Source organism: Leucoraja erinacea, unplaced genomic scaffold (genome assembly GCF_028641065.1).
Source record: "Leucoraja erinacea ecotype New England unplaced genomic scaffold, Leri_hhj_1 Leri_1470S, whole genome shotgun sequence".
Classification (NCBI taxonomy): Eukaryota; Metazoa; Chordata; class Chondrichthyes; order Rajiformes; family Rajidae; genus Leucoraja; species Leucoraja erinaceus.
In genome coordinates, this window is record NW_026575749.1 from 1 (window position 1) to 12,500 (window position 12,500).

Here is a 12,500-nt window from a genome sequence, read left to right on the forward strand (position 1 = left end):
TAACGTTGGGTCAAATTCTAACAGGGGGATAGGGCCCAGTGCATAATTTCATCGACGGAGGTCAAATTTAAAACATATCTAGCTACCTTAGGTGGCTTTTTTGTAATTTATCGCTTTTTTTGATAAATTACATTCACTTTTTTTGTTTATTCACAATTATGTGTTGCATGATTTAATCATTTTTATGTACACTTTATTTTATGTTTTTCTCTTCCCCTCAATTATGTTTAATAATGTCAAGAGATGTAGAACTACTGTAGAAATTATGAAGGACAACCCTGGATTCGGGATTCTGAGGTACTTGGCTGCATCACATGAAGCATACAGTCTGGTAATAATAGCCAATGCAAGATAATAGTCGAATAAATACCGGAGGTCTCACCTTCTGTAGTTGGAACATCAGAGGTGCGAATGAGCCAATAAAAGAGGGTAAAATTCTGGCACAATTAAAATCATTAAATATGGATATTGCGTTCCTACTAGTGACACATTTGAAACAACAAACTCAGATCAGATTAAGGGCAAATTGGATAGGTCAAACCTATTACTCCTCATTCACCTCTAAAGCAAGAGGCACGGCCATTATAATTCGGAAGGGCATACCTTTTAAATTAAAGAATTCCATATCTGATAAAGAGGGAAGATATGTTATAGTCACAGGAGAAATTTACAATACACCATTAACTATGATAAATATTTACGCGCCTAATTTTGATAACCCACAATTTTTTAGGAAAATAATAGATTTAATCGCAGAGCATAATTTTCAAAATATAATAATGGGGCGAGATTTCAATTGTGTTATAGATCCATATTTAGATAAATCAATAAAGCTAGTGAAACGTATAGTTAAAACCAAGACCTGTGAATTATTAAATACTTATATAAAAAATAAAAACATAGCTGATTTTGGGAGCATGGCAAATCCAGGCGGTAGGGAGTACTCATTTTATACACCAGTTCACAAAACTTATTCGCGAATTGACTATTTCTTACTGGACACAAAATTGATCCCGTATACGAATAAACCATCATATCATAATAGTATTATTTCTGATCACTCACCATTGACTTTTATACTTAAAATTGAGGGAATGCCGAGTATAAAGCCTTTTTGGAGGTTCAATGCACACATATTAAATAACCCGCAGGGTTATGAGTATATAAAAGAACAAACAAAACTTTTTTTCGAAATAAATGACACACCGGGTATTTCTGCACCGCTATTATGGGAAACCTTCAAGGCATATATTCGCGGTGTCATAATCTCTTACCAAAGTTTTCAAAATAAGGAAAATAAAAGAGAACTTCAGCGGATAGAACAGAAGATAAAATTACTAGAACTGGACAATGCAACTGACCCAACCATAAATAAACATAATAAGATAACTTTACTGAAATATAAAGTCAATAGAATATTAGCGGCTAGAGTAATAAGATTATTCCAAATTACAAAACAAGCACACTTCGAATTTGGGGATAAGCCACATAAACTGCTTGCGAGGCAACTGAAGCAACGAGAAAAGGAAAAAACTATTACAAAAATTAAATCGGACAATGGTGAGTTGCTAACATTGCCTAAGGATATTAATAAGAGGTTTGCCCAATTTTATCATAATTTATACACATCCAAAATAAAGACAGATGTAAGTAAAATTACAAATTTTTTAGATAATTGCAAGCTCCCAAAATTGGATAGTTTAGAACAAGAGCAATTAGGAGCACGGATTACTAGTGAAGAAATAAAACAAATAATAAACTCATTGAAAAATGGGAAGACCCCAGGACCAGATGGCTTTAGTAATGAATTTTATAAAAGATTTCAGGAGTCTATTGTACCAAGATTATTTAATTTATACACGCAGGCTTATACTGAAAATAAACTACCAGAAACCCTAGCAGAAGCAACAATAACGCTTATACCAAAAAAAGATAAAGATTTAGATGAGCCTGGTTCTTATAGAGCTATATCACTTCTAAATACGGATCAGAAAATTTTAGCAAAGATTCTAGCTAGAAGGCTAAATAATTATATTAACAATTTAATAAATACGGATCAAACGGGATTTATACCCAAAAGACAATCATTTAATAATTTGAGAAGGCTTTTTAATATAATGTACTCTCATAAGAAGGACAATGAAGATATCTCAGTGGTCACGTTGGATGCAGAGAAGGCATTTGATCAAGTAGAATGGCAGTATTTATACAAGGTACTCCCAAAAATTTAATATGGGAGAGAATTTTATCAGATGGATTAAACTACTTTATGATAGACCTACGGCAAGAATATTAACTAACAATACGCTATCTCCAAAATTTTACTTATCAAGGGGTAATAGGCAAGGGTGTGCCTTATCACCATTGCTATTTGCCCTTATGATAGAACCGCTGGCCGAAAGGATTAGAAATCACCCGAATATTCACGGATATAACAGCAAGGACTCAAAGAATAAAATTTCATTATACGCTGATGATATCCTTTTATATATTACTAATACACAAACGAGTATACCCACCTTATTAACACTAATTGAGGAATTCGGCTCTTTTTCAGGATACAGAATAAATTGGAATAAAAGCGAAATTATGTCTTTAAAACCACAGGATTCGAGACACTTACTAAAATTCCCCTTCAAAATTGCAACAGAAAAATTCAAGTACCTGGGTATTCAAATTACGAGAAGACACAAATCATTATTTAGTGCCAATTTTATACCACTATTAAATAAACTGAATGATACGATTAAATTTTGGAAAACGCTTCCACTCTCATTGATAGGTAGAATTAACGCTATAAAAATGACTTTCTTACCACAATTAATATATTTGTTTCAAGCAATCCCAATATATATTCCAAAATATTTTTTCAAAAAATTAGATTCCACTATCACTAATTTTATATGGGACTACAGAACACATAGAATTCAACGAAAGCATTTGTGCAAATCTAAAGAAGTGGGGGGTTTATCATTACCTAACTTTATATATTACTACTGGGCAGTGCATATTAAGAACATAATATACTGGCTAGATAGTTCCACTCAGCAGTTGGAGTGGATAAGAATGGAGAAAGAGGAGTGCTATCCGTACGATATAGGAACGATCCTGCTCTCACCGATAAAATTGAATAGTATAATATATAAGAAGAACCCAATTATTCACAATATAATAAGAATTTGGAAACAAATAAAAGCATCCTTGAAATTAAATAATTTATCAGTACTAACCCCACTATTGAACAACCCCGCATTCAAACCTTCTCTCATCGACAACACATATCAACAATGGGATAGACTGGGGATTAGGAAAGTAGGGGACATGTATGAAGTGGGCAAACTGTTATCATTTCAACAATTAAAATTAAAATTTAAATTGAAGGATAATCAATATTTTAAATATATACAGGTATGTGACTTTATGAAGAAACATACACATAGATTTCAAACTATATTTTTAGATCCTTTAGAAGAAGCAATGAATATCAAGGCTGATTCACAAAAATTAATATCATACTTTTATAATAATATATTAAATAGAGAATCACCCTCAACAGAAGCATTAAGGGAAGATTGGGAACAAGAGCTAATGACAAAGATCTCTAAGGATAGATGGGAAAAATATTTGATGAATACACATAACTGTTCTATTAATGCAAGACATAATTTAATTCAATTCAAATTATTACATAGACTATATTATTCAAAAACGAGGTTGAATAAATTTTATCCAAACGTCTCTCCCAGATGCGATAAATGTTTGTTTCAAAACGCTAATATAACACATTCATTTGTTGGATGTACAAAGTTGAATAAATTTTGGAGTGATATATTTGATATATTTACAAAGATTTTCAAGTCAAGAATAGAACCCAAAACGGAATGGATTATATTTGGAATAATAGGAGAAGATACCAATTTAAATAAAGATCAAAATGTTTTTTTTAATTATGGGTTAATAATTGGAAAGAAATTGATACTTAAATTTTGGAAAAATACAACCACACCAACTGTTAAAATGTGGATTAGGAATATGATGGACATAGCACGCCTTGAAGAAATGAGACTCCGACTAATAGATAAATATGACCAATTCTTAAGGAGTTGGTCTCCTTTCATCGACTTTTTGGAATCATGTGATGCAGCGGTGCCGTAAGGATTGCTGATTTCAGTTCATGACGCGGATAGAGCTACATCTCCGAATACAGATTTGAAAAATTCTCTTTTAAGGGGCCTTCTCTTCTATTTCTACTTTCCTCTTTCTCTCTTCCTTTTTTTATTTTTTATATACACACTTCACGTTTTTCTACTCTCTACCATCTATTTTTCCACTTTTTCCCCTTTCTATTGCTTTCTTTTTCTTGTTCTGCTTACTTCTTTCTTATAACATAAAACTAGAGGTTGTACATAGAATGGATTACGGTATTACATAGTTGGCACCTAAAATTAGGTGCCACTGTACTGTTTTGTGATGTATTAACTTCTAATAAAATAAACAAAAAAAAAAATAAAAAATTAATAATAATAAATAAATAAATAAATAAATAAATAAATAAATAAAATGCAAAGTGCAGAATTAAAAAAAAAACAAACAAAAAAAAGTGTTTCCTCGTCTCCGTTCTAAATGGCTTACCCCTTATTCTTAAACTCTGTGTGTGTGTGTGTGTGTGTGTGGCCCCTGGTTCTGGATCCACCCCTCCCAACATGGGGAACATGTTTCCCGCCTCTAGCGTGTCCAAACCCTTAATCTATATTACTGAATCTCTGATCTTGGCCATCTGTGCTGCGATTTCCGAGAGAACGCCGCCACCTACAGCCGTCATTTTTGGCCACCTCGCTCAGAGCCCCCCTCCGCCGTATGAGTGCATGAGGGTTTTTTCCGTCGATGAAAAATGGGAGAGATATTAATGTTTTTACAAAATTCGCCCATTCTCTCTGCTGCCCCTGCTGGCGGCAGGGGGAGAGGGACTATAAAACCAGGAAGTGTCGTGCCTCACTCAGTCTCCGCCAGACCCAGGAAGCGAGAGGGTCACGGCTCTCTGAGCTGCGAATTACACTGGAATAACCGCGGTGAGTCCTCTCGATGTGGCTGTAAAGTGGCTGCAGCCCTTTTTAAAAAGATTGTGTTCACAAAATGAATTTTGGTTGGCGGGTGTCTGCAGCCCAATTGTTTGCCATGGCTTTTAAAATCGTTGCAACAGTTGGATGCCTGCCCAAGCATCCATTCGGCCCACAATGTCTATACTAGCCCTCTGGAAAACAGTACCTTTAGCCCGCAACACCCATACTAGCGCAACAGACAGCCCCCCCCCCATTATTGTAATTGGTGGAGAGGTGGAATATTGAGTTGGTGACCAGCCCTCCCATGTGATGCTGGGATCCAACGGGTCCCACTTAGTCTAGTAATCTTATATGTTTCAATGAGATATCCTCTCATCCTTCTAAACTCCAGAGTGTACAAGCCCACAGCCGCTCCATTCTCTCAGCGAATGACAGTCCCGCCATCCCGGGAATCAACCTCAATCATCAATATCGCCCAGAAGGCAGACACAAACGCTGGAGAAACTCAGCGGGAGCGAAGGAAATAGGCGACGTTTCGGGTGGAGACCCTTCTTCAGGGTGAAGGGGCGGGAGGGAAACACTCACCAAGAAGCAATACATCTTGAAAAGCCACATCCATGCTTCCCGAGGTACAGTTGTTTCTCGACTTCCCACAGTCCAGCAGCTCTGGTGGAATTAAGACAACATCGCGCTCTAAGAATAAGGAGGTTTGGAGCAAGGAGGTCCTTCTGCAGTTGTACAGGGCCCCGGTGAGACCACACCTGGAGTATTATGTGCAGTTTTGGTGTCCTAATTTGATGAAGGGACATTCTTGCTATTGAGGGAGTGCAGCGTAGGTTCACCAGGTTAATTCCCGGGATGGCGGGACTGTCATATGCTGAGAGAATGGAGCGGCTGGGCTTGTAAAGTTCTTCTCAAACCGAGATGAGAAGAACTTTTTTCACACAGAGAGTGGTGAATCTCTGGAACTCTCTGCCGCAGAGGGTAGTCGAGGCCAGTTCATTGGTTATATTTAAGAGGGAGTTAGATGTGGCCCTTGTGGCTAAGGGGATCAGAGGGTATGGAGAGAAGGCAGGTACGGGATACTGAGTTGGATGATCAGCCATGATCATATTGAATGGCGGTGCAGGCTCGAAGGGCCGAATAGCCTATTCCTGCACCTAATTTCTATGTTTCTATGTTTCTATGTATTCGCTGGAATTTAGGACGAGAGGGGATCTTATAGAAACATATAAAATTCTTAAGGGCCAGATGCAGGAAAATTGAACCCCGATGTTGGGGGAGTCCAGAACAAGGGGTCACACACACAGTTTAAGAATAAGGGGTCGGCCATTTAGGACTGAGATGAGGAAAAACCTTTTCGCCCAGAGAGTTGTGAATCTGTGGAATTCTCCGCCACAGAAGGCAGTGGAGGCCGATTCACTGGATGTTTTCAAGAGAGAGTTAGATTTAGCTCTTGGGGCTAACGGAATCAAGGGATAGAAACATAGAAACATAGAAATTAGGTGCAGGAGTAGGCCATTCGGCCCTTCGAGCCTGCACCGCCATTCAATATGATCATGGCTGATCATCCAACTCAGTATCCCATACCTGCCTTCTCTCCATACCCCCTGATCCCCTTAGCCACAAGGGCCACATCTAACTCCCTCTTAAATATAGTCAATGAACTGGCCTCAACTACCCTCTGTGGCAGAGAGTTCCAGAGATTCACCACTCTCTGCGTGAAAAAAAAGTTCTTCTCATCTCGGTTTTAAAGGATTTCCCCTTTATCCTTAAGCTGTGACCCCTTGTCCTGGACTTCCCTAACATCGGGAACAATCTTCCTGCATCTAGCCTGTCCAACCCCTTAAGAATTTTGTAAGTTTCTATAAGATCCCCTCTCAATCTTCTAAATTCTAGAGAGTATAAACCAAGTCTATCCAGTCTTTCTTCATAAGACAGTCCTGACATCCCAGGAATCAGTCTGGTGAACCGTCTCTGCACTCCCTCTATGGCAATAATGTCCTCCTCAGATTTGGAGACCAAAACTGTACGCAATACTCCAGGTGTGGTCTCACCAAGGATATGGGGGGAGAAAGTAGGATCGGGGTACTGATTGTGGATGGAGAAATATTGAATGGCGGTGCTGGCTCGAAGGGCTGAACGGCCGACTCCTGCACCTATTTGCCAGTTGGGCAGGAGATGAGATGGGATCCCTTAAAACTATCCACTCAGGACAAGAGGCAAAACGCTGGAGTAACTCGACGGGTCAGGCAGCATCTGTGGAAGACACAGAGGCTGAGAGCCATATGTCGTGGAAACAGGACTTTCGGCCCAACTCATGTGAAGATGCTGGGGTAACAGGCAGCGTCTCTGGGGAGAAGGAATGGGGTCGACGGGGCAGTTGGCGGGGCAGAGATAATACGATCATCCCTTTGTCCTTACCTTGCACTGACAGCGGGATGAGTTTTCTGTTGCGGATGGCCAAATGGGATTCGACGTTCCCGACCACAGCAAAGGCCCAGCAGCTGCAGCAGTTCTTCTGGGGGAACAAAAACAAGGTCGCACCTCCCTTCCAAAGTCACGCCGCACGTCCTGAAGACGCCCTTAGCCCTTCGTCCCCGTGGCGATCAAACTGTGCACCTCCTCTCCCCTCTGTCGTGGGGTCGACTGACTGATTCCCCCTCCTCTCCCCCCAATCTTTCATATGGACAATGGACATCCAGTGAATCGGCCTCCACTGCCTTATGTGGCAGTGCACGCATGTATCGAATCATAGAAACATAGACATCAGGAGCAGGAGTAGAGGCCATTCAGCCCTTCGAACCAGCACCGCCATTCAATGCGATCATGGCTGATCATCCCCAATCAGTTCCTGCCTTCTCCCCTAACTCAGTATCCCATCCCTGCCTTCTCTCCATACCCCCTGATCCCTTTAGCCACAAGGGCCATATCTAACTCCGTCTTAAATATAGCCAATGAACTGGACTCAACTCAGTATCCCATCCCTGCCTTCTCTCCATACCCCCTGATCCCTTTAGCCACAAGGGCCATATCTAACTCCCTCTTAAATATAGCCAATGAACTGGACTCAACTCAGTATCCCATCCCTGCCTTCTCTCCATACCCCCTGATCCCTTTAGCCACAAGGACCACATCTAACTCCCTCTTAAATATAGCCAATGAACTGTGTGGCCTCAACTACCTTCCCTGGCAGAGAATTCCACAGATTCACCACTCTCTCTCTGTGTGAAAAATGTTTTCCTCATCTTGGTCCTAAAAGACTTCCCCCTTATCCTTAAACTGTGTGGGGTTCCTTGTCCTGGACTTCCCCAACATCGGGAACAATCTTCCTGCATCTAGCCTGTCCAACCCCTTAAGAATTTTGTACGTTTCTATAAGATCCCCCCTCAATCTTCTAAATTCTAGCGAGTACAAGCCGAGTTTATCCAGTCTTTCTTCATACGAAAGTCCTGCCATCCCAGGAATCCAGTCTGGTGAACCTTCTCTGCACTCCCTCTATGGCAAGAATGTCCTTCCTCAGATCAGGAGACCAAAACTGTACGCAATACTCCCGGTGTGGTCTCACCAAGACCCTGTACAACTGCAGTAGAACCTCCCTGCTCCTACACTCAAATCCTTTTGCTATGAATGCTAACATACCATTGGCTTTCGTCACTGCCTGCTGCACCTGCATGCCCACTTCAGATTCAGATTCAGATTCAGATTCAATTTTAATTGTCATTGTCAGTGTACAGTACAGAGACAACGAAATGCATTTAGCATCTCCCTTGAAGAGCGACATAGCAAACGATTTGAATAAATAATAAGAAGTGTCCGGGGGGGGGGGGGGGGGGTGGTGATTGGCAGTCACCGAGGTACGTTGTTGAGTAGAGTGACAGCCGCCGGAAAGAAGCTGTTCCTCGACCTGCTGGTTCGGCAACGGTGAGACCTGTAGCGCCTCCCGGATGGTAGGAGGGCAAACAGTCCATGGTTGGGGTGAGAGCAGTCCTTGGCGATGCTGAGCGCCCTCCGCAGACAGCGCTTGCTTTGGACAGACTCAATGGAGGGGAGCGAGGAACCGGTGATGCGTTGGGCAATTTTCACCACCCTCTGCAATGCCTTCCGGTCGGAGACAGAGCAGTTGCCATACCATACTGTGATGCAGTTGGTAAGGATGCTCTCGAGGGTGCAGCGGTAGAAGTTCACCAGGATCTGAGGAGACAGATGGACCTTCTGTCCATCTTCCAATGGTACACAAAAAAGCTGGAGAAACTCAGCGGGTGCAGCAGCATCTATGGAGCGAAGGAAATAGGCAACGTTTCGTCCCGGGACGAAACGTTGCCTATTTCCTTCGCTCCATAGATGCTGCTGCACCCGCTGAGTTTCTCCAGCTTTTTTGTGTAACTCCCTACTTTCAATGACTGGTGTACCATGACTCCCATTAAACCAATGAGCCATTGACTTTTGCGAATCCTCCTCACCTGGTTTTGAACTGGTGTGACGTATTTCTTCTTCCGCCAGTCCATCTCCTCTGGGATGTTGTTCATGCCTTTGCGGACGGTGATTATTTCGCAAGTTGATGTGCCGAATGGAGCAGGGATGCCCTGCTGGAATTCCTCAGCTGCAAGAGAAAAAGTTGCCCCGACTTACAGAGTTGGCCAGGCCCATGGACATCTCCCGCTGGTGCCACCGTGCCACCTTAGGCAAACCCGCCACACAGACTCACACAGCTCACTCCAGACCCATACAGGCCCATTGGCCTAACTTGCCCACACCAGCCAACACCTCCCACCTCCCCATATTTGCCCCATATCCTTCCAAACCTGTCCTATCATAGAAACATAGAAACATAGAAATTAGGTGCAGGAGTAGAGGCCATTCGGCCCTTCGAGCCTGCACCATCCGCCATTCAATATGATCATGGCTGATCATCCAACTCAGTATCCCATCCCTGCCTTCTCTCCATACACCCCTGATCCCCTTAGCCACAAGGGCCACATCTCAGAGCCTGTGGAGTTGTAATTAAGAAAGTATTACTGTTCCGGCTTAACATAGAAACATAGAAACATAGACAATAGGTGCAGGAGTAGAGGCCATTCGGCCCTTCGAGCCTGCACCATTCGCCATTCAATATGATCATGGCTGATCATCCAACTCAGTATCCCGTACCTGCCTTCTCTCCATACCCCCTGATCCCCTTAGCCACAAGGGCCACATCTAACTCCCTCTTAAATATAGCCAATGAACTGTGTGGCCTCGACTACCCTCTGTGGCAGAGAGTTCCAGAGATTCACCACTCTCTGTGTGAAAAAAAAGTTCGGTTTTAAAGGATTTCCCCCTTATCCTTAAGCTGTGACCCCTTGTCCTGGACTTCCCCAACATTGGGAACAATCTTCCTGCATCTAGCCTGTCCAAACCCTTAAGAATTTTGTAAGTTTCTATAAGATCCCCTCTCAATCTCCTAAATTCTAGAGAGTATAAACCAAGTCTATCCAGTCTTTCTTCATAAGACAGTCCTGATATCCCAGGAATCAGTCTGGTGAACCGTCTCTGCACTCCCTCTATGGCAATAATGTCCTTCCTGAGAATGTACCTTCCTATCAATGTACCTTAAATGTTGGGATAGTCCCAGCCTCAACTACCTCCTCTGGCAGCTCGTTCCATACACCCACCACCCTCTGTGTGGAAAAATCAACCCCTCAGATTCCTCTTTTCTCCATCACCTTAAACCTGTGTCCTCTGGTCCTTGATTCCCCAACTCTGGGCAAATGACTCTATGCGTCTATTCCTCTCGTGATTTTGTACACCTCTACAAGATCGCCCCTCATCCTCCTGCGCTCCAAGGAATAGAGACCCAGCCCTTTGCTCCAACCTCTCCCTGTAGCTCAGGCCCCTCGAGTCCCAGCAACATCCTCGTGAATCTTCCCCCTCCGTATCTGGAGAGATAGGTTGGGATGGGCTGTTTGCTATTTGCGTCATTGAAACTCCAGCTCAGTGGGACTCCAAATTATAGGGGTAGAATAAGGCCATTCGGCCCATCGAGTCTCCTCCACCATTAAATCGTGGCTGATCTATCTCCCCCCTCCTGCCTTCTCCCCATAATCCCTGACACCCACACTAAGCAACAATCTATCTACCTCTGCATTACAAATATCCACCGACAGCCGTCTGTGTGGCAAAGAATTCCACAGATTCACCACCCTCTAGCTAAAGAAATTCCTCCTCATCTCCTTCCTAAAGGAACGTCCTTTAATTCTGAGGCTGTGCCCTCTGGTCCTAGACTCTAGACTCTAGACTCTCCCACTAGTGGAAACATCCTCTCCACATCCACTCTATCCGGGCCTTTCGCTATTCTGTATGTTTCAATGAGGCACCCACTCATCCTTCTAAACACCAGCCAGTACGGGCCCAGCACCGACAAACGCTCATCGTATGTTAACCCACTCGTTCCCGCGATCGTTCTCGTGAACCTCGACCCGAAACGTCGCCTATTCCTTCGCTCCATAGATGCTGCCTCACCCGCTGAGTTTCTCCCGCCTTTTTGTCTACCTTCCTCGGAGGTGGGGCGTTCGACGTCGTACCTGAGAGGTCGCTGAACTTGGTGACCCCGTATCTGGCGCTGCCGATCTCCATTTCCTGTCGCTTCCTCGCCCGCTCCAGGTTCTCCACGAAGATCTTAAAACGCCGGGTCTCTTCTGAAAGGGAAGCCGGAGAGATCTCGGTTCAGGATCAGCCCGACTCAGTTTCGATAAGCGATACAGCGCGGAAACAGGCCCGTCGAGTCCGCGCCGACCAGCGATCCCCGCACGCTTACAACGGAACAAGGAAATGTAGAAAACTAGGTGCAGGAGTAGACCATTCGGCCCTTCGAGCCTGCACCGCCATTCAATATGATCACGGCTGATCATCCCCAATCAGTACCCCGTTCCTGCTTTTTCTCCCCATATCCCTTGATCCCTTTAGCCCCAAGAGCTAAATCTAACTCTCTCTTGAAAACATCCAGTGAATCGGCCTCCACTGCCTTGTGTGGCAGTGCACGCATGTATAGAAACATAGAAACATAGAAAATAGGTGCAGGAGTAGGCCATTCGGCCCTTCGAGCCTGCACCGCCATTCAATATGATCATGGCTGATCATCCAACTCAGTATCCCATCCCTGCCTTCTCCCCATACCCCCTGATCCCTTTAGCCACAAGGGCCACATCTAACTCCCTCTTAAATATAGCCAATGAACTGTGTGGCCTCAACTACCTTCTGTGGCAGAGAGTTCCACAGATTCACCACTCTCTGTGTGTGAAAAAAAATGTTTTTCCCATCTCGGTCCTAAAAGATTTCCCCCTTATCCTTAAACTGTGTGTGTGTGGCCCCTTGTTCTGGACTTCCATAGGCACAAAATGCTGGAGTAACTCAGCGGGACAGGCAGCATCTCTAGAGAGAAGGAATGGGTCACGTTTCGGG

General features: G+C 43.3%; 1 protein-coding gene across 1 annotated transcript in view; it reads right to left on the reverse strand.

The window, feature by feature from the left end:
* Positions 1–5,645: 5,645 nt before the first annotated feature.
* The window catches only part of LOC129715877 (cathepsin F-like), a gene marked incomplete at its 3' end in the record, with an annotated part of 8,900 nt that continues 2,045 nt past the window's right edge, over positions 5,646–12,500 (reverse strand). The window contains exons 3-6 of the mRNA XM_055665765.1: positions 11,624–11,737; positions 9,524–9,663; positions 7,485–7,581; positions 5,646–5,726 (exon numbers count right to left, since the gene is read on the reverse strand). Coding sequence (XP_055521740.1) covers positions 5,646–5,726; positions 7,485–7,581; positions 9,524–9,663; positions 11,624–11,737 — 432 coding nt within the window. The remainder of the gene's footprint in view (positions 5,727–7,484; positions 7,582–9,523; positions 9,664–11,623; positions 11,738–12,500) is intronic.